General features: G+C 39.9%; 2 protein-coding genes across 6 annotated transcripts in view; both read right to left on the reverse strand.

Annotated features, from left to right (window-relative positions):
- Positions 1-9,979, reverse strand: part of LOC102312853 (protein MTSS 1) — a 46,249-nt gene extending 36,270 nt beyond the window's left edge. For 3 of the 5 annotated variants that reach the window (XM_005934973.3, XM_005934975.3, XM_005934974.3), the window contains exons 1-3: positions 9,323-9,977; positions 7,560-7,621; positions 1,765-1,838 (exon numbers count right to left, since the gene is read on the reverse strand). In XM_005934973.3, coding sequence (XP_005935035.1) covers positions 1,765-1,838; positions 7,560-7,621; positions 9,323-9,394 — 208 coding nt within the window. In that variant the 5' untranslated portion in view covers positions 9,395-9,977. Of the gene's footprint in view, positions 1-1,764; positions 1,839-7,559; positions 7,622-9,322 lie in introns of all 5 variants that reach the window. The other 2 variants (XM_005934976.3, XM_005934972.3) reach the window with 2 other exon arrangements.
- A 280-nt stretch (positions 9,980-10,259) lies between these two features.
- On the reverse strand, positions 10,260-17,830 carry mal2 (mal, T cell differentiation protein 2). The gene is made up of 4 exons (XM_042224573.1): positions 17,507-17,830; positions 16,287-16,457; positions 14,635-14,814; positions 10,260-13,158 (listed from the first exon to the last, which is right to left on the reverse strand). The coding sequence occupies exons 1-4, from the start codon at positions 17,645-17,647 to the stop codon at positions 13,087-13,089; spliced, it is 564 nt and encodes a 187-aa protein (XP_042080507.1). The 5' UTR covers positions 17,648-17,830; the 3' UTR covers positions 10,260-13,086.
- Positions 17,831-21,758: the final 3,928 nt, after the last annotated feature.

The raw sequence follows: 21,758 nt of genomic DNA on the forward strand, positions 1-21,758 counted from the left end.
TTATTTAATCCATGACTAAAAACAAGTTCAAAGTCTCCTAACGTTCTCCTGCAGTTAAACTGAGCTAACCGAACACTTTCAGTGCCAACTGTCTCTGAATAATAATTACTTCAACTGTTTTAAAACGGACTGTTATCCTGAGAAATCTGAGGCAAGAAATAAGACTTGCCTAATCTCTCCTTTATCGACCATATATTACTGATAATCTGACAGCCTCCACATTTATTTGGGGCAATACAGTATCATTGTTTTTCAGAGGAGTGGAAAACTCCAAACATGTCTCTCTGTTTCTGTTAATGAACGCATCAAAGTGTTTGGGAAAGTAAGGAAAACTGTGTAGATTTCAGGCTAACTCTGCTAAGGTGCAATAGGTGATGGGTAACAACTGGTGCACCACTAAAACACTTCAGTTGGAGCATGTGCTCTTGGATTCCGACATAAATAGACTTTTGACAGTTTGGCTCAAAGGGCATACCAAACTGTTTCAAAATATCAAAAGAACACATCTTTACTCAGTGTTCTTCTCTCCCCATTATCTCTCCAACACATGTTGTCATTACAGCAGCTCTCTGAGCTCACTAGTGCATAGCCAATTCAGTAAAGTCTTTAATCACCACGGAAAATCAAACAACCTTGTCTTGCAGGAATACCGCCATTAGGTAGACAAAGGGTGCATGTGTGCCCATGTAGGTTTGATGGTATTATAGTTCGATCTCTATTAGTTTAAAGCATTTTTATACAAGCATTTTAGAGGATAATGCAGTGATAAGCAGACTAAAATCCCTTTGCTATAAGATACTGTCAAAGCTTTTGTAAGCTACTGACAATAATTCACACAAAAGGTTTAATATGTAACTTCGGTATAATGGATGATTTTAAATTCGATCTGTAAATCTAGGATTTGAGACTCATTAGTAAAGTTCTTATGGACAGGTTATCTACCTGTGTGTCAGACATGCAGCAGTGTATTATAACTCATTATACATGCTTGCCTCTATTCTGAATCGCTAGGTGTTTAGTCAAGTCTGAAAAACAGAGCAACAAAAAATGAGGGGTGGTATATGATACCCCTACCATATATATATATATATATAAATAAATAAAGATAACAAAAATGGAAAGTGATGAAAGAGCACAAAGAAAATGATGCAATGCTCTTAAGCTAACTGAATATGACTCCTTCAAAGCCAACAGTATACAGTCTACTGTATGAGTTCAACACCAGAGAGCGAAGAGAGCAAAGACTCCCTGCACTCCCCCGACTCTCTCTTTAGCTCCGTACACTCTTCTCTCGTTCTCTTTGCTGTGAGTGAGGTGATGAATGTGTATGTCTATCTCAGTTTCTATTAATAGTTTGGTGCAGGGCTGGAAGTGTCAAGGCTGGGGAGGGATGAGATCTTTCACCCTCTCCCTTACGCTCTCATAAACATACAGAATAAAAGCATGCTACCACAGAGTCCAGATGTAGCCGAAGTGGGGGTGTAGGTGGGGGTCTGTTGAACGAAGCAGAGAAGAGGGGGGTAGAGGTGCAGGACAAAAGCCTGCAGCAGAGCTTCAAACAGGGTACTGAGTGATTTACTACCCATATGACAGAAGCACAGCAGAGCTACACAAACACAGTGACGCACGAGTAATAAGACACATAGACTGTCAAACAATGACGCAACAGTTTTAGCCCTGTGAGCAGTGCGGTCTGACGTGTAAGAGACGAACAGTAGGTTTGATGGAGAATACTACTACCAGCTACACACTGAAACTTCCTACCTCTTGAGTTGGTAGCCAAGTCGGCCACTTTCTGAAATGCATCTAGGAAGGCGGCCACGGCAACCACTGTCGCCCTAGAAGAAATGAGAAAGACAAAGGTTGATTTAAAATAAAATGACAAAAAAATTTACCAAAAAAAAAAAAAAGAACTGCAGCATACAAGTGATGGTAGTCAAAGACACAAACAAATCTGATCATTTTAAGATGAAAAGAGCCACCCAACAGGGAGACGTTAGTGCAGTCCAGCGTAACCGATAACTCTCTGCTACGTTCACCATTAAAACAGTGGACATCACGTGTGCTGCCTCCTACATGCTCTACCCAGGCAGCTCTCTCGCCTAAACCGCGATCACTTCCTTTAGCGGACCCTTTCCTGCTGTGTGCTACATATGAGAAAGGACAACTGTGGAAAAATACCCCGAAATTCATGTGTGAAAATGGCATAAATGTGCTAGAGTATACTGAACATATTGTTTAGTGTGTGTTTAGGTTAAAACTTGAATGTGCCCTGCTGTGTGAGGAATGTCTATGCAATTACTTAAGAGACCACTGGAATCTGTCTGGCTCAGCAGAGCGGCTCTCGAGTTTGCCACACTTACAGGTCAATGAAAGGATCAATGGGATCTACCCTGTTCGGCTGTGAAATGGAAGAGCGAGTGTGCAACTTAAACCGGCGTTCCTGTCATCTTGCATCGCTTAGCAAAGTGCAAGTGCAGTATAAACTACCTTTTAATCGTGGCAGATTACAGAAAGGGCAAAATCCAGTGCATCATAAAAATGAATGGAAGTCTTGTGTTGTACTTTCTGTTTTACTCACTACAGAAACGGTCTTCCTAGTACACCAACTTGATTGCCGACCTGGCTGTCTGGCAGACCAGCTGTTGTGCGTGCTCGCAGCAGGCGGCTTAACTGTCGAACCCACTGACAAGTTAACGTACTTCAGATCTCCCATTGATTAAGATCACAGGTATAAATAGATGAAAGGCTCTCGGTGTGGGCACGTGCATGTATGTGATATCAGATCTACCAAACAGAGACTAGACAACCGCAATCAGTCATGCGTGCCAGACAAAGAAAGACAATTGATGAGAAATTTTCCACAGCACTCCCAGCCACAATAGATTGTTTGTTCTAACACAGGGGATGTTAATTTGTCAAATACTTGTTAACTTCCATGGGTAAAGACAAAACCTTCATAACACAACCTGGGAGTTTCCCACTAGGAACTACGTTTCACAACTGGAAAAAAAAAAAACAACAACACATAACTGATTACAGGACAGAACTGCAAAGGGAACAAAGGTATTAATATTCCAAGAAAAATGTACTACAGAAATAGCAATAACACATCAGGGTTGTAGCCACCATCGTATAGTCAGGTTCCATCCATGTTTTTTCTGTTCATAAAGGCTTCTTCTTCTTTTGGATAGTCCCTCCAAGGGTCATCTGCCACCATCTCATCCTATTCCTAGCATCCTTCTTTGTCATATGAACCCTCTGCAAGTCACTACATCCATGAACCGTCTCCGTGGTCTTCCTCCTCTGTTCACCGTCCCTCCTTTGTACATGTCCAAACCATCTCAAACTTGCCTTCTTTAACTTTTTCTCCAGCAATAATAGGCGATACCTTCAAATAAGGTTTTAGTGTCACTAATTAGACATCTGCACAAATATGAACTGTTGTCACAATGCCCCCTACTTTTATTCTTTATCAATTTTTCCCATTAAACATTTTTACTTTACTTAACTTTGCTCCAGGCATTCTTTGGATATTACATTTCTGCATGGATGATGGTGACTGAAAGCATAATGCCTCAGGCTACGAATGGGCTGTCGCCAGCATGGAGGCATGAAAATAGATGTTTATCCAAAGACACATACAAGGCAATGCTGAAAGGTTTTTGCACAACACACCTAAACCTCAATCAATCTGTCAGCAGTTGTGTTGCAGTGTGGGTAATGCTGGATCCTGGATACAACAGGAAGAAACAATGAAGGAATAAGCTAATTAGAAAATCAACCCTGGTTCTACAGCATTGACTTGACATCGTTTGCTTTATGTCTCACAGTATTATCAGGAGCGCAATAATAAATCGTTTTCTATTAATACATATCTTTTGGGATAGAAGGAAACTGGGTTTCAACCAAGAACAAGTGATGGAAATAAATTCTGCTTCACATACATTCCTAATGCTGACTTACATATAGTGTGCATTTGTATCTCACTGTTTCAATAAAGTTGTTTGGAGATATCTCAGAGAGGCCTTATGCAAGGCTGACAGAAAGGAAAAGCAGACCAGATGATAAACAACCCTGATGCAAAGATTAGTCAGAGCAGGGCTGTTAGGTGCTAGCATCCTTCAAAGGACAAAACTTTTTCTTTATCACTGCAAAAAACCTAATGCAATATTGCCTAACAAGTGTTGTGTTGTTTCAGAGCTGACCAAGAGATCCTGGGGTGTGTCCTGCGAATGGAAAAAGAAACATACGCGCAGGCAGACATAGATTCCTTTCTATTTCAAGCCCAGTGCGGGCACCAGAACAACCTCTAACTGATATCTGCCCCCACTAATTTATAACATGCACACATTGGTCTATGGATCATATTTTACATGCATTTGCAGCAAAGTCCAGTTTAACTCATTAATTCAAAGCAGACTTGTGCAAACACTGCTTTCAGCAACCCTGGCTCCAGACAACTTAAGTACAATATGTGGTAGTTAACCGTTACTTGTGATGATTATCTGCTTACTTTTGCAAGAAAATGCTATTAGTCTAGTTTTAACATTAATTCCAGCTCTGTGACCTTTTTGTGTTACAACACAAAGAAAATTGGTAACCCTAACCCAACTGGGAGGAGAACCTAGGGCCGATCCAGGACATGCTGGAGAGATTATGTCTTTTGGATACCTTGGGAATGCCTAGAAGAGCTGGATGAGGTGGCTGAGGAGAGAGAGGTCTGACTATCACTACTCAGAGTGCTGGTCCTGTGACACAGTCCCACATAAGGACTAGAAACGGATAAAATGGATGGATAAAAAAAAAAAAGTCTCAACATGCCAAAAATAAGACAGAAAAAAAAGAATCGGCTCTCGACAGCAGTACAATAGTGACCTCACTTCTACCAATGGTCTTAAAATCTGCACACACCCCTGTTCTTGATTTAGCAAAAATGACTTTAACATAACTATTCCAGAAGGCTTTGGTCAAGCCAATTCAAACTCCCTATACAGATTGACACAGTCCAGCAAAGTGCACTTTCTGACAATGATACATTCAGCACCACTGCCCTCACAGCTCTATATTCTTAGTGCAGCAGAAACTGGAAAGAAACTGGAGCAAGTTTGAGTAGGAAGAGGGTCTGTTCAACTCAAATTGATAGCTCTTTATCAATAAATGAATCTACATACATATCCTACTGCTTATTTGAGCCAAGTAAGTTTTTCTAAAGATAGAAAAATAGTTCAAATCCAACACGAGCTGTCTTTTTAAGGTTTATGTTGGTCTCTTTCAACAGAAAATGAACTTAAAAGCAGACTGGTGGGGGACCGTATCAAAGCCCAGCTTGGACACAGCTGTGTCAACCTCGGTACACCAAACAGACCAAACACTGACAAGTTAAAGGAGGACTGTCATTAGAAATCAGTTAGCCTATATTCCACCCTGCCTTCCTTCTTCAAAGCTCTGTTCTATACGCAATCACATGTGTATATATTTGTGCGTATGTATGTGTGTGCGCGCGCACACAATGGCTCTTTAGAACCACAAAGAGCAGAGGGAAAAAAATGACAGAACTACCCGAACACTGTAATTGGTTGATTTCCTAGTTACTTTGTAGGGGAGAGGGGGGCAGAGGGGCTAAATTACAGAGTAGTCTGCCTTAGGGCATCATTACACACACAGACATATGCCGCTAACACCGCTGGCTAGTCACTTATCCAGGCCAAGGAGGGAAGGTGGGTGTGTTTGTGTCGTACTCTGCGTATGTGTTTGTGTGTATGTGCGCCCCTCTATGTAGTCCACTCCCCAAACAGATTACAGAGGACTGTGGGTTGGGGGTTGTGATGTAGTCAAAAGGGCTATTTTTGCATTTGTAATGGCTTGAGAGAGGCTTTAAAGGCAAAAGAATTAGTCTTATTTGTAGGTCACCATGAGCAATCCTGCACTTATTAGTGATCCAGCAGCAAGGGCATCATTAAAGGCACCCATATGCAACAACCACTGCAGACTGTAGCAGGGTGTAGGCCAAGATTAATCAGGAACATTAAGTCTAAAATGATCCTGTGAAGGATGAAATGTTTTCTGAGAGCATCAACTGGCTCATCCTCACAGAGCTGTCCAACTGACACAATGACTATACATTACATGCCACAAAAAAGGCAAACAATCATCCAGCTACCACTAGTGTACTGAGACTAAATAAAAAGATCCTAGTGTAAACTCACTAGTGTAAACCCCACCCCAAGTCAAAATCAGCAGGTTTGTACTTTTACCAATGTTCGGAGACCCAGACACACAAACACTGTTCTGCTAAACAACCAGTCATTAGCAAAGAGGTCACAAATACTCCCCTGAGCCTTAGCATGCCAGGGTCACATATTTAACCCCCGAATGATGGAGACGCTTGAATAACACATCACCATTAATCAGCCCTAATAGTGAGAAAATGGACAAAGAGGACATGGAATTCCTCTTGGAAAGAATTGTTAAGTCACTGAGCCTTTATACAGCTGTCCCTGTGAGTCTGTTTGAGGACACGTGGACACTTAAACGGAAAGAAAAATGCCATGCACTGTTAATCAAAGAATAATTGAAACCACAGGACACTTGTGTTTGCAGAACCCAATGGACAATGAGCTTTTATTTCAGCTGTCATAAGTTATTGGACTGGTGACACGTGCCCACTTAAAAACTACTAGGAGAGGTGGCTGGGATTGGCATCCATTGTTAGAGGACGACTTGGAATAATAACGGCAAAAGGTGTGTAACTGTACAACAGAGGAATGTCTTAAAGACGGTAAAATGATGAAGAGGGAAATGTAAAAGACCGAATCATCAGCTGTGTAAGTGATGAAGGCAAAAACCAGGATATATGTATTTATTCACTTCATTGTGCCATTGGCGTGCATGAGATATTATTATTATTATTAATAGACTAAATAATGTGTTGTTTTAGTTAATCAGCCCTGTGTTTATTATCCCACCTATCTGAATTTGCTCAAACGTCATCACAAATGCAACGATTAGTAACGTACTTGTCATTAAAAAAAGATTGTAAACCCCGAATCTTTAGATTTTCGTATATATTATGTTTATTTTATCATCCCCTTGTGAATACGGTGTTATTCTCCATTTGTTTGTCACATTCAGCACACAGATGAAAATATGCACCTGTTAAACCTCGCAATTTTGAAAAAGAAAAGGCTACAGTCTTATCATTAACCTGCATATGTCACGTTTTCATGTGTTGGTGATTAAGCTTGTGACATGGAAGCTTCAGAGAATGACACAGACAGGTAACAAATTTGAGGAAAAACCCAAACCCTTGGACCACCATAACAAGGGGATCCAGTGGGTCTGCTGTGCTAGTTCCTCTTGTCCATTTAGAGGAAATGGTCACAGCAATACAAAGATGTTCATGTGCAAGTAATCTCCTTTAGCCTGTAAAAATTTATAACCTGTTGTGATTAGTCTCGAGAATGATAATGCCCCCATCTATTAGGTTATGCAATATCTACCTCTATGAGTAAAGGACATAAAAACACACATACACATGCACAAAAACATGCTCTCACCTGAGCTGCGACTGCAGTTTGCCTGCCTTGGTGATAAAGTCCTCCCAAATAGGGTAGCTGCTCTGTGGAAGTAAAAAAAAGAAAAAAGACTCAATCATGACTGACTGACAAGATCTCATGACATGATCAGATTTCACTTTTCCCACAGTTGCATAAGAATTAAACCGATAAAGGTCATACTGATGCCTCACCTCACCTGCAGGGCTAAACAAATCTAAACCAAGGTTTAGGCTTCCCTATGCAACCAAACCCCAAAATAACACGTTTTTCCACCTTATCAACAGCAGACCTGAGGGTTTCTGGAAATAAAAGCTAAAAATGAATCAATCAGTTGTATGCAAATGAAAATCATTGGCTCTCCCAAGAATCTGGCTTTCATTTCACCCATGTTTTGTTCAATATTTCCTGCACAGACACATTTAACTGAAAAACAGGAATGGGCTCAACGACGTCCTGCGCGTGTTAGATTTCAAAATGGGTCAGAGATGTCTTTTAGCTCTAATACTATGGTATAATGAGCCTGGTTCCCAATAGGGGGGCTTTAAATGTTTCCTAATTCAGGTCCCGGGCTGAAAATAGCTGAAGAGTCTTTTATCAAAACCATTACAGAGACCAAGTGGCCTAATCCGTCGTCAAGAGGAGCTAGTAAGGGAGCACAAGATAAAATGATGACTATAGCATGAGCACATGTTTGCCATTAATGTGTTACTACTGTCAGAGGCCTGAGGAATGTTATGTTATGCTGTCAAACTTTACACCCAAACACCATCCCTAGTCTCTACTACTCCTGGTAGTAGAGACTAGGGATGGTCTCTATCATTCTTTGAATAATGCAGTCACCCTTACATCACCTCTGCCCATCTTCTCTCATCGTGTCATCCTGGTCCCCTCTGCAAACCTCCTGTTAACTCTCTCTCTCTAAACATCACCAAGACGAATGAGCTTCCCCTGCATCTACCCTATCCTGCCATCACTCCTCAACAGATTAGGCTTACATACTGTGAAAGGTTACAGTAGGCAGGCATATCTTCATCAGCTGTGCCATAAAAGACAATGGGAATTTGAATCTTTTTTGTTTAGATTACTACGTGCATTTGCACATTTTTTATTGGCACTACCTTGCAAGCAGAGTGGCCTGACAACCAAAAACAAAAATTCAGTGGAGCAGGGAGTGAGGCGTGAAGAAGGTCTCATAACAAACTTTCTGACTCCATCAGGCAGGCCATGTCAGAGCCTTCAGACCCTGTGGGTAGGTTTCTACACTGACAGCTAGGTCCCCGGGCATTCCATTAGGCAAACACAACAGCTGGGGAATCAGCTAATTGTCTCATCAGCCAAGCTCTGTCAAAAAATAACATCAAAACAAGACGCCCTAGTTTGACTGCCCCAGTTAGCCTTTAATGTTGGTCACTACATCTGCTTCAAACTGGAGCAAATAAGAAGACTGCATTGAAACGTAACAAAACACATACCGCAAAAAAGCAAAACAAAAGAAGCAGGGCAATTTACATTATGGCCACACAAGCTGATAACCATCAAGTGAAAATCATTTTTCTATTCGTATAAATGCATACAAGAGGTTAGGGTTGATTTTAAGCTGAGATCAAAAGCCTGGCTCTAAGTGCAAGTTTAAACTTAGCTAACCAACCACGGCTCTCGTTTACCAGTTACCAGGCTGCTGTTAGGGGAGTCAAGTAGCTAGTTATGTTTTGGATGTGGCTCTTTGATAAATTAAGTGATAGTGTAAAGTTTAAAAGGCTTACTTTCATGTCTGCGATAACAGTTTGAAAGAGTCCTCCGAGCGCGCTGCATTCCTTCTCGATAACAGCCTCCATTTTTCAGGACCAACTCCAGCGGTCAGTCCCGACTCCGAGAGCCGTTTTCACTTCACCTCCTCCGCTCTCCACGAAAAACACAAACTCTACACAACCCTAAAACTGATTCGTAAAAAAAAATCAAGCAAACCCGCGAGAAATAACGTCGACTGCTCTAGTAACTTTTATCGCGAGGAAACACTGGCCGTTTTTTTCTGCTGAGGTGCACCGTAACTACTTCAAATCAAAAGAAGCTGTCGGGACGAAAAGAAATTTAAATCCCCCTCTCCCCTCCACGCCGCCCCGCTCATATCCATAACTGAAGCGCCAAGATACTGTTTGGAAGTCTGCTAATCGAAACGCATATAATCCACGATGTTCAGCTGATAACGTTATTCCGCAGCTTGACAGGTAGTTTTAATATCGACACCCGAGGTTTGCCCTTACTTCACAACACTGAGAGGGAGAAAAAGCAGTAACGAGCCGTCAAGCCTAGCTGAAAGACACAAAAAGTGCACTTCCGATCGCCTGTTTGTCATCAAAATAAAACATAAACTTACTGGAGGATTTAAGGTCATAGCTCGTTCAGCGTTGTAATTATATCATTAATAGACACAAATAACCAATCGAACATAATTTAAAATTGAATACTACGACCTGGTGGTAGCTCAAGGTTTTTATTTTTGGTTTTTATTGTGAAGTACCTACGAAGGAGTCTTGTTACTTCCGGTTTAGGCTGCTGCAGATGTGCAGGTGAAGTAACGCACGTTTACAAGTGACTTCTAGCGTATCCTTAAGCAAGTCTGATTTTGTTTGTTTGTTTAATTTTTAGTTCAAATAGCACAGAAACAACGACTTAACGTGTTATTTCAATGAATCACAAACGTGTTTCAAAAATGTTTTATTTCCTATAAATGTAGTTTGACTTCGAAAATATTGAGACCGCAGTGATAAAGCAAATTATTTCAAAAATACATCATCATACATTCTTGTTGGTGCAAATTCAGTTGCTATTTAAACTGAACATAGTTTAGGATATGTTAATTTAGAAAAGTGACGCAACAAATCACAACAGTTTTATTAGCAAAGCACGACATCTAGTGGTCGAAATAAAAATCACAAGATAAAATCACCGCAAGGGACTTTATTAATCCAGGAGGGAAATATGCTGAATATGCTGTATTTCCATGCAGAAATTGCAGAAATTGCAGTTTACTCGCACTCATACTCTTTATTCAATACATCTTGAAAAGTTCATAATCATTCTCAACACAAAAGCTGATACATTTTGAAACATAGAGGACTTATATATGCATCCTGTAGTAGTAGAGTAACAGTGAAATCAAATATGTATAACTATGTATTATAAAAAATATACTATAGCAACACTTTGTAAGATCCAGTAAGCCCTGTGAAATAATTCATCTCAAACAGATACAGGACAATGACTTGCAAAGGAAAGTACACCCTTTCAGTTATAATGTTTTGCTTATCAGGTCATAATAAAAGTCATCTGATCCGTACCAGATCTTAAAATTAGGCAAATGCAGCCTCTGATGAACAAAAACACATATTACAACATATTACAGTGTGTCATTATTTATTCAGCTAAAACTAAGCTAAAAATGCAGAAGCAGTGTGTAGAAAAATTTTGTTACTGCTTCCATAGGAATTAATAGGCAACTAACAGCTAAGTGCTGCAAGTGTGGGAACCTCTGTAAAAGCAAAGGTTATGTCAGTTTACTGGTCTGGATGTGTGTTAACGTGATACCACAATGTTCTCAAGAGTGGATATGCCAGCAATTTCAGAGTGGGTCAAATTGCTCTACAACAATGTGAGAGACTGATAAAGTCATACAGAAACCTATTAGGTGAACAGTAATAGCTATTGGATGAAGGGAGCTTTTTTTCTCTACAAATTGCTTTTGTATTTTGACTTAGTTTTTGTTAAATAATTAATGGAACACTGTGACATGTCATGTTTTGTTCCTCTGAGGTTGTATTTACCCAACGTTAACACCTGTAAGGCTAAATGACTTTTAATAATGTTCTATTATGTAGAATTGAATTTCTTTTTAAATATACTTGTATCTAAGGTAACTGGAACTGGAAATGTAATATTACAAAATAAAATAAAAATATCCGCTAATAATCACATCACAATTAGCTCTACTGATTAGGATTTTACACAAGCAGGGACATTTTTGTGTAGGTTGTAAATACAATAAAGCCTCGTTATTTTAGACTGAGAAACATTTTGCTAAAATATATAGATGGAAAAAATGGAGACAGAACTCCAACTGTCAGAGTGAGGACTTGGAGGGTTTCATAAAGTTGAAAAGAGTCAAAACCAGTTTATACATGATAATTGAAACTCCCAGCAACAAGACTCGTGCGTTCATAAAACCCTGCACTGTAATTTAAAATGTTCTGACTTTGGCAACTCTTAATTACAATATTAAAACCCCCCAAAAACAAACAAACTGTTGACTGTGACAGACAAGTTAGTTTTATTTTTTTAATTTACGACTTTTATTTGTTGCTCTAAAATGCATTTAAAATATCAAACAATCAAAAACATATTAATTTAACACTATTTTAAATTAACAATATGTTCCAGTTACCTAACACAAACAAAAGTATGCAGCAAAAACAAATCATAAATCACGTACCGAGTAAGATAGTTATTCATTTAAGCGGTTTAATAAGGCATCAACACAATTAAGTATTAAGGTCAAATATTAAAACATTCTATTTAAAATATACTTTTTAACAAAAATTAATGAACAGGTTAAATTATTGATTTTATTTATCTGTAAGTCACTGAAGTCAGCTACATTACCAGTAATGACCAAGTCTGCAGTAGGTTACAATATTTTGAAAAACATTCAATCAAAAATATTAAGACATTCAAACACCAGATCCACCTTCATTTTAAGCCACATGAACATTTCATGACAGCAGTGTTAAAATCAGAGTTCACAGCGCCTTAGCACCAAGGTATGTCAGCGACACTGGGATTAAGAATATGCCTGCTGTTTGTAGTCTGTGAAGCATATTGTGCCATCAAAGTAATCTAATCTAATATTTGTAATGGAACTAAAAATGGGAATTGTTTCTTCCAGTGAAGCAGTGATTTAGAAACTGGGACATTATCTGTTTGCTTAACGTAGCAGGGAGGAAAACAAAACTCGAGCATCATTTGAATTATTTTAATGACCCTCACTAGTTTCACAGTCCTGTGCAATATAATCACTCACAGCTTTCCTTATCTTCCCATATCAATTTTGAGTGATTAGCATCAAAAGTTGCAAAACTCTCGGTTAATAAATCAAATCTATACGCTGATAACGAGCCCTATAAGTACTGTTCTTTAACCCTGTCCTCAAAATACCTTTATCAGCCCTGTGTGAATTTACGTGAATTTCGTGATTTCGATATCTCAAAATAAATTACTGCAGAAACATTAACATCCAGACATCTTGCCAGATGTTTTGTCTGAGGCTGAGAATTTCGTCATCTATATTTTTCCACCGTAGCTTTGATGTGGTGATCACTTTCTGACAAGAGCGTCGTAATAGGAAATAACAGTGTGCGCTTTGCCGAACTCAGTAGCAGAGCTCTCTAAGGAGCCACAATGTGGCTCATGTTTTAATACATGTCGAAGTTATGAAGCAGGAAGTTGGAAAATCAAGTTGTGTCCATTTTCGCGGTTACTTCCTCCACCTCTTGAAGCCCATCACCATACTGCAGCCATAGCATAGTGTCACCACAAAGGCAAATATCTGGGACAGAGAAGAAAGGGGGTTAACCAACATTATGGCCATTATGGAACTACCAGGCCAAATATTATAGCCTGGCAGTTCCAGCTAAAAGCTGGGCACAATAGATACTCTTTTCTCTTTATAAAACATGACACATGCTTTCACGTTACCAAGAGCTGTATGCAAAAATCTAAATGCAAACCACAGGCTGTATGTAAAAGGTGGACATAGTCACCATGACAGCACTCACTGGTTAGTGAAGAAGTGTTGAGAAGCCTCAAACTGAGCATTTTCTCTGTTGTTGTACTGAGGTTTTGAACCCAGACATGGTGAGCAAGGAAACACGGCATGATGATAGGCTAGTGTCTTTATCCTGCTTTTCAAGCCTAATGGGACCACAAGGTCATAAGGTGGCAGATCAAAGGGGCTGAGGACCACTTCCTACAGACTTCTATACAGACAGGCATCTTTATGAAACCAGAGGAATTCCCCCCTGCTGGCCATTAGAAAGCGACTGACTTAAGAATGTTCATCTTTTATATACAGTCTATGTCCAAAACCAAAGCAGCAGGGGGTAATTATAATGAATGGACCTTCTGTAAAACCACATGTACTGTTGCTGGCAGTCGTGCAACTATATTATAACTAGTCGCTGTCAAAATTACTGCATTAACACAAATTAATCCGCCATCACGGTCAACACGGTTAAAATTTTTATCGCAATTAACGCATCTGGAGTGCAGGATGACTCAAAATCCCTTAAGTGTTTCTGTCTACGCATTTGTCGGGCAGTTTGTCCAAGTAGAGTTACCTTCGCACATGCGCAAATGGGCAGTTGATCTGGTAGTGACGGGCAGCTGAAGATGATAAATGCACACTGGCCCTCTCGATGGGAAATTTGAGTATTAAAAAATAACAAGACGGAACAGTCGACTGACACAAAGTATTATGCACATTGTGCAGGAAGGAATTTTCTTTTCACCGAAGCACTTCCAGCTTAAAGTATCACATTGACGCGAAGCATAGTTAGTCGGGGATGCTGCTAGCACTTTGGCTAACGTCACCCAGCTGCGACAAACCACTCACGGAGCATCGGGGACTCAGTAAGTCTACCTCGGACATATTGACTGACACAATTGCCAAGTGGATTGCAACAAACTTCAGACCTATTAATATCGTTGAGAACACACGCTTTACATAGCTTTGGTTCCTCGTTTCATGGACTTGAAGGTCCTCCCCAAAAGTCTTTGTGTTTATTCTGCATTTACTTCATTATGTTGCATAAATGTCAGTTACAAGCTTAAATATAAAGTTAAGTAATTGCAATTAGGCTATTGATCAGGTAATTGCGATTAATTACAGAAAATTGTGCGATTAATTAGTTAATTTTTTTTAATCTATTGACAGCAATAATTATAACATTACATTTTTTTTTTAAATCTTTCAACAACACTTGCAATATCAGAGACTGAATGTGACAACATATACAGGACTTACCGTGGCCACCACATTAATACTGTACTGCCTGCCATCCAGGAATGTCAAAATATTGCCGCGAGGTTTCAATATGCATGCGGTTTGGTTTGGTAGAATCTTGATGGCAGCTGCTGTTGTTGCTGCCTCCAACACAAAGGCGGCAAAGTAGAAGAGGAGAGCTATGAAATGGTAAAAAAGATCCTGAGAAAAAGAAGAGGAAACACATTATGCACTTTTAGCTTTCAGGGATAAACAACTACAGGCAAGAGTTTTCTTTTTTTCTTCTTCTTTTTTTGATAAAATTGTTGAACAGCTTAGATTTCATTACTCGGTCCTTATGCCAGTACATGGGAATAAATAAAAGCCCAACTTGCACAAAGCGTTCTAGTCACCGTGGCCTCTTGCACTTTGGAATATATATCAAATTATATTGACAAAGAGATGCATACAAGACGGCGCAAGAAGTGATTTAAACTAGTGCAGTGTAAAGAAGGTTAATGAGGGTTTGTGCTGCCGACTCGGTGAGCCTCGTGGATCTACAGGCAGGTCTTTGTTGTGTTTTAGTGTGAGCTCATCATCCATGTCGCTCATTGTTCAGATGAAAACAAACAACACCACAAGCCGCTCTTGGGGCGGGGCTCAGAGCCTCAGGCCAGCGTGGCTCTGTCTGAGAGCCCAGACTGGACACAGACATGGGTCCTTTATAATCACAACACAAGAACAAGGCACAACTTCTGGCATTTTTACTTATATTTAAACATCATAACATAGTTATTGCACTAATTAAACTTTTTTTGGGGATTCCTTTGCTGTGATTTATATGTTTTACTTCAATTTGACTGCTCAATGTTTTGATCCAGTCCTGGGTAGCATCTTCAGTCACATGTCTTGAAACTTTGCTCATTTCACTTTAAAGTGATTGAGTCATTGTAAAATGAAGAAGTTATCTTATCTCAGTGGATCTCAGTGGGCCATATAAAGTGATGCATAACCCAACAAGGGAATCCATAAATCCTGCGAGAGTCAGGGTAAATAAATGATACATTTGTGAACATTGCATTGCCTTTTGTCATTGATTCAAAGCCCTATAATGTCTTGTGTCATTTTCCAAGTTCTCTAGTGTGTTAAAAATGTAAAAGATTTGAACAGTTCACAGATGTGACCGAATATCTACAACAAAAACAAACGAATGAAAATTACACAATTTACCTGCAGTCACACTGACAAAGCCTATTAATTTAGATGCAATAAAGGAGACTGTACTCAACAGCTAGCTCAACCAGCTAAACAGAAAACCGACAAATTAAATTTAACCCACTGGCTTGCTTTTCTTTTTAAACTAAATTATTCCATTTACAGGTTCTTTCAGATCACTGTCTGCTATCTCATAGCAGTTTATGATATGTGACTTTGCTGCTTTTCCAGATTGAGTCAGAGCCTCTCTGATTTACTTATCGCACACCAAACCTTGGTAAATATTTAAATATTTCATTTGAGTGCATTATAGAGGGGGCTCAAAATGAATGTGCAAGTTGGCATGTTTAAAAGAGGATGCTAGGAATTGGGTGATGCGGAGGCAGGTGATCTTTTGTGGCGACCCCAAAAGGGACCAACCGAAAGAAAAAGAAGATGACAGCCAGGAAGCTTGACAAACTAATCTATCAACAGCTTACCAAGAAGTTCCAGTCAGTATTGATGCGGTCAGCCAAACCAGTGATGAGGAGAGCGAGGTAGGCGGAGGAGAAAACGAAGGTGGTTACAGACACAAACATCACCCACCCCTGCAGCAGGGGCACCGGCACATTGGACGAAGCCACCAGGATCCATACTAGACCACCAAGTAACTGGACACACACACACACAAGAACCTGCATTAGTGACGGACGCAGTTATTTCCTATATTTTATTTTCACTGCATTAGCAAGGCTGCTTTGAATGAGCCTGCTTCTATCTACTATCTCATCTACTTGCGTCACAGTGTGCAAATTCCTTAGACCATTTTCTTTTAGAGGTAACATGAGGGCAGCGAAACATATTATTTTATACTACTGCATCAGCCTGTGCATTCTTAAAAGTGATTTAAATGATATTGTAATGTTCTTTTGAAACACACCCTGAGGCTACAGTCAGTTTTGTTTCTTGACAAAAGCAATCTGTTTTATTGTTTTCAAGGTACAGCAAGTTTTAAAGCAGACTATGAGGATGCATATGTTGTTGCTGCTTGGAGCATTTGGATACCGATGGGGAACAGAATGTAAGTCAAACTGCCATAGCTACAATGACTCATTCTGGAGAAAGACTAGCGTTGATAATGACAAGTTTTATTCAGTGGAAACACCTTTAGCATTAGCAAAGTTTGATATCAGTCACAAGAAAAAATTGGCAGACTGAAGGAGCGTTTAATAAGGCTGTATCTGCGACAGACAATTAGTAAAATAACCACCAAGATTAGAGGACGCATGTAAAGGTGGAGTTGAGGTCACCTTGCCGAGTTATAGGATGCATTTCACTGCTGGCACTGCAGATGCAAACAAGAAGTTATCTGCTCACTTATTAAAGTCTTAAAGTCATAAATAGTTCGTAAGGAGATAACGCTCGTAGACCAGCAGAGTTACAGAGCTGCTGGTAAGGAATCACCGTGACGAAGAGTCACAGTGGGTAGCGCTGACAACCACACTGAGAAAGAAAAAAGGGAGAGAAATGGGAGGAAAAAAATTCTACAAGTAAATGTCTAACTGGACTTTAACTGCAAGAATCATCAATTATTAATAAAGACAAAGTGACTATATACACACACACACACACATTGAGGTCACTGATAAATGTACGAATAAAACCAACAGGTGCACCTTTTGTTCGCTCTCTCCTTTCTAAATATAAAAACAACACTTACTATTTCTAAACAGAGGAGGGCTCCGGAATAGGTCCTCAACACGCCCGGTCCCAAAGGTAAAGTAATAGTTGCCGTTGGAAACGAGGTGGCAGCGGGGTTGACAGCGGGGTTGACAGCGGGGTTGGCGGCTGGTTCCGACATCTCTCCTGTTTCTGTCTGCCCCCTTTCTCTTTCCCCCTCTCTCTCTCTCGCCCTCTCGTCTCCCACTAAAAAGAGGCCGTTAAACAAAGGACCGTGACAGCGAGAGAAATTCCTCAGGCGTCATATATCCCCAGAACAGGTCGGACAGGTGCTGGGGCCACTCCCTGGAAGACCGCGCTGCGTTCAAGGACATCACGGAAGCTTGTGCGCCCAGAGCCAATCGTTCACTGGAACGCCTGAACTCCAAAACTGACTATTTGGTTTATTTTGAAAACAAGATTTGGGTTATACATGCAGTGGTTCAAGCTGAATAAAAACTTTTACTAGTATCACAACTACTACTACTACTAATAAAAATAATAACAGTGAATTAATCTCACAGTCCGGGCAACAAATCACTTATTTTAAAGGGAAGTGTAAAGTTCTAACTGATATGTATACGCTACGAATAGCTATATTAAGAACAGAAGATAGAACACAAATAATCCTGTGATCCAGCTTTGAATTATTACTTTGTGAGGCTCGGGATACACAGTAGCTTTTGCCCAGAACAAGTAAATGTATTTATTCATATACAAAAGACTGACAAGTGGGTTTGACTCAATAGTAAAAGAGCTACTGTTATGTCCGATTTCTAGTTGCATTTAAGTTAGTACTGACTTTCAGAAAGGTCATAAAATGCTCAAGGGTGTGTAGCCTGATGATGATACAACCATAGATAGGTCACTCCTTTATTTCTTTAGTTTGTTCATCTGGCTTTTAAGCTCTCCACACCCTCATTGTCAATTTCACATATCTCTGCTGTTATTAACGAAGGTAAAGGTTAACGCTCTTATTGCGATTTAGATAAATCTAACGCAAAGTGAAGGCAGCAATTTAACACAACGCTGAATCGCTCTGTTGGAGCGCTTTACTCCCTCTGTGTGAACGGCCACAGGCAGGCAGACACCACAGCTATTAGAGTATTAGGGAGAGGCAAAAATCTGATAGCTGGAGTCATGACTAGACACTCACTAATCCGTGTTACAAAAGAAATATGGGCTAAGAAGCAGTAGTGCAGGTACTGGTTAACCTTCATAGTGCAGGAGGAAAGAAGCTTTAAAAGTAAATATTAGTTTAAGCAATGACGTAAGAACCAAAGAGATAAAAGCACTGATTTCTAAACTGACACACACTTGCTTGTAGTAAGTGTGTCTGAAAAGATGAGTGTTGAGGAGTAATTTGTTGAAATTGGTGGATCACAAGGTTGTTATTATCAACTGTGGATGAAAAGAGAAGGTTCTTTTGAAAAGCCACTGTTAATGATTAGCCAGGATTTGTGTTATGTGAGCCAGCGCTGATATGACCTCTAAAAAGGCACTATTCACTTCAGCTTGACTCACAGAAGCAGTATGGCCCGAATAAAATGTAGTAATCGAATATGAAAAGTAGGGAAGGCATTTAAAAACGAATCATCTGTAAAGGTTTACTTAGTTATGTAATGTGTAATTAATGAGGCATAAAATAAATCTACCATTTGCCGGTGCTATTGTTTGCTTTAGAAGTAGTGGAAGAAGATATAAAGGGTGTTCTTTAAATCACAAATGACAAAAAAAAGCAGGGACAGTTAATTTAAATATTGTTTTTTTGTTGTTGTTGTTTTTTTTACTACATAAATCCCCTTTACACAGTTAAAATAGATGCACCACACAATATTATAAAAATGCCATGACAACATACAGTCACATATTAAGTAATTATTAAAAGTTTTTTATGGCATTGGTTTACAGTTTATAAGCGGTTGCTTAAGTTCAATATTAGGGTGACATCATCAGGAATGATCTCTGAAATGATGACGATGATAGACGTGTACAGATTATTGTCACGGATCTGGGTCATTTTGACCCAGCATTTTCAGTTTCTTGTATTTTGGTATTTTTCTGTATTATTGTTTATGTTCTGATTCTTTAGTTATCCTGTTTTGAATATTATAAATCTATGTTTCAGTTTTTTCTGGTTAAGGGCTTATTTCTTAGGTTTGTTTTTGTGCCCTCGTGTTTAGTGTAGGTTCAGTTCAGTGTCAAGTCTGTGTCTTTGTGAATTTTTTCTTGATTCCTGTTTTACTTTGAAAGTCCATGTCTTATGTCAGTGCAGGGGAGACCGGGGTAAATTGTGAAATTTTTGACATTTCTGTCTGTAGCTTGGAGCTCTTTTAAGGTAGTGGATTCAAAATGTAATGCAAAGTATTTACATGTCTCTGCTATTAAATAGTACAGCTATTTTCTCTGAAAAGAAATATTTATGTAGCTATGTGTGTGTGACAGAATGCAGAAATCGAGCTTCTGAACATATTCCAACAAGACAAATTATGGAATTTTCACCAACTGAATATTTCATTAGTTTTGGTTGGCCTTTGATTGTGGCTCAAGAGTTGGGAGTTCGCCTTGTAATCGGAAGGTTGCCGGTTCGAGCCCCAGCTTGGACAGTCTCGGTCGTTGTGTCCTTGGGCAAGACACTTCACCTTGCCTACTGGTGGTGGTCAGAGGGCCCGGTGGCGCCAGTGTCCGGCAGCCTCGCCTCTGTCAGTGCGCCCCAGGGTGGCTGTGGCTACAATGTAGCTTGCCATCACCAGTGTGTGAATGGGTGGATGACTGGTTGTGTAAAGCGCTTTGGGGTCCTTAGGGACTAGTAAAGCGCTATACAAACACAGGCCATTTACCATTTTTCTTTGAGTTTGGCCTCATTGACTCAGTGGACATTGTAACCTATAACTCTTGCACCAACTTTTGAACATAACAATGAAGCTGAAAAAATGTAGTTGTGCACCAGCTTCATCAACTGAACTATGCGTGTTTGTGTCAAGTTTCTAATCTATCAGAATCACAGTGGTGACAGACGTATGGCACTCCTGCAGTGCAGTCCTCATGAGCCCACAGTGTACAGGTCAGGCACTTAACCCAAGCTTCTTTGGGGTTTGAGTTATTGAAGTTTTCCATGCACACAATACAGAAATTCTCATCAGCGTCTGAGGAATTTGTGTTGTCCTGTTCAGTGTTTTTCATTTTCAGATTTTTCTTTGGCGATGTTAAAAGCTTGGATTGTTTTAAGTTTGTCAGAGTGGCTTTGGCTTGTTTCTGGCACAGCCTCTTCTTTGGGAAACGTATTTTCCTCCTTCTGTGGCCTGCTTCAAGGGCCACCTTGACTGGTGTATCAGTGAGTCTTGCTGTTTGTTTCCTTTTTCTTCCCGCTAAAGGGGTTTTTCTTGGTCCAGCTTTTGCATATCTTCAGTTAGAAGATTGCAGATGTGAGGATCTGGAGGAATGGTCACGTCATCAGCTAGGACTGGTGAGATGAGCCGCAAGAGGAGCGGACTGTTGGTCAGCTGGAGAAATGTCTGTATGGAGAGTTGGAGAAGGACGATCTGTGACCTGTGATGGAGCAAACTTTGCTCAAGTATGTTTGGATTGTATAGCCAAATTCCATAGCACTGGAATTCAGCTTGTATAGTCTTTGGTGTAGCTGCTGCTGGAAGTGCAGTTCTGACAAGACCTGGTATTTCATATATTGTCATGGTCTTTCCTGGATTCATTCTCATCCAGCAATTACTTGCACTGTTCATCATCTTTTTCAGTGGGCCATAAACACTCCTGTCAAGTGGTTGGAGTTTGTGACTGCAGTGAGGGGGGAATGTGAATTGCGATGTCCATGACAAGAATTACTTTTTTTAAACGGCTGACCTGGGTGTGGTTTGCAAAGTGCTTCAGAAAGATGAGGAAATCTGTTTCTTGCATCCATCCTGATTTATTTCCACTACCATTACTGCATAACGTATGCGTGGGAACACAAACATTGGAGGAATTGTGTTGCCAATGGCATTAACCACATATACAAAGATGACCAGTGAACCTTTCTCTGCTGATTTCATTGCCCCAACTTGTTTAGTGCCACATTTTGCAATCACTCTGTCTAGGGTTTGCACAGTTGTTATGCCAGTCTCATCAGTATTCCATATGTCATTTGCAGTTAAGGTGTCTCTTTAGAACTTCATCAAATCTTTTGAAAAACATTGCTACATTGTATTTATTAAAATTAGTGGCCTGTGCCAGACTTGTAGCCTCAGCACTTCTAATGG

This window comes from Haplochromis burtoni, unplaced genomic scaffold (genome assembly GCF_018398535.1).
Source record: "Haplochromis burtoni strain Fernald_Lab_line unplaced genomic scaffold, NCSU_Asbu1 Contig_142, whole genome shotgun sequence".
NCBI lineage: Eukaryota > Metazoa > Chordata > Actinopteri > Cichliformes > Cichlidae > Haplochromis > Haplochromis burtoni.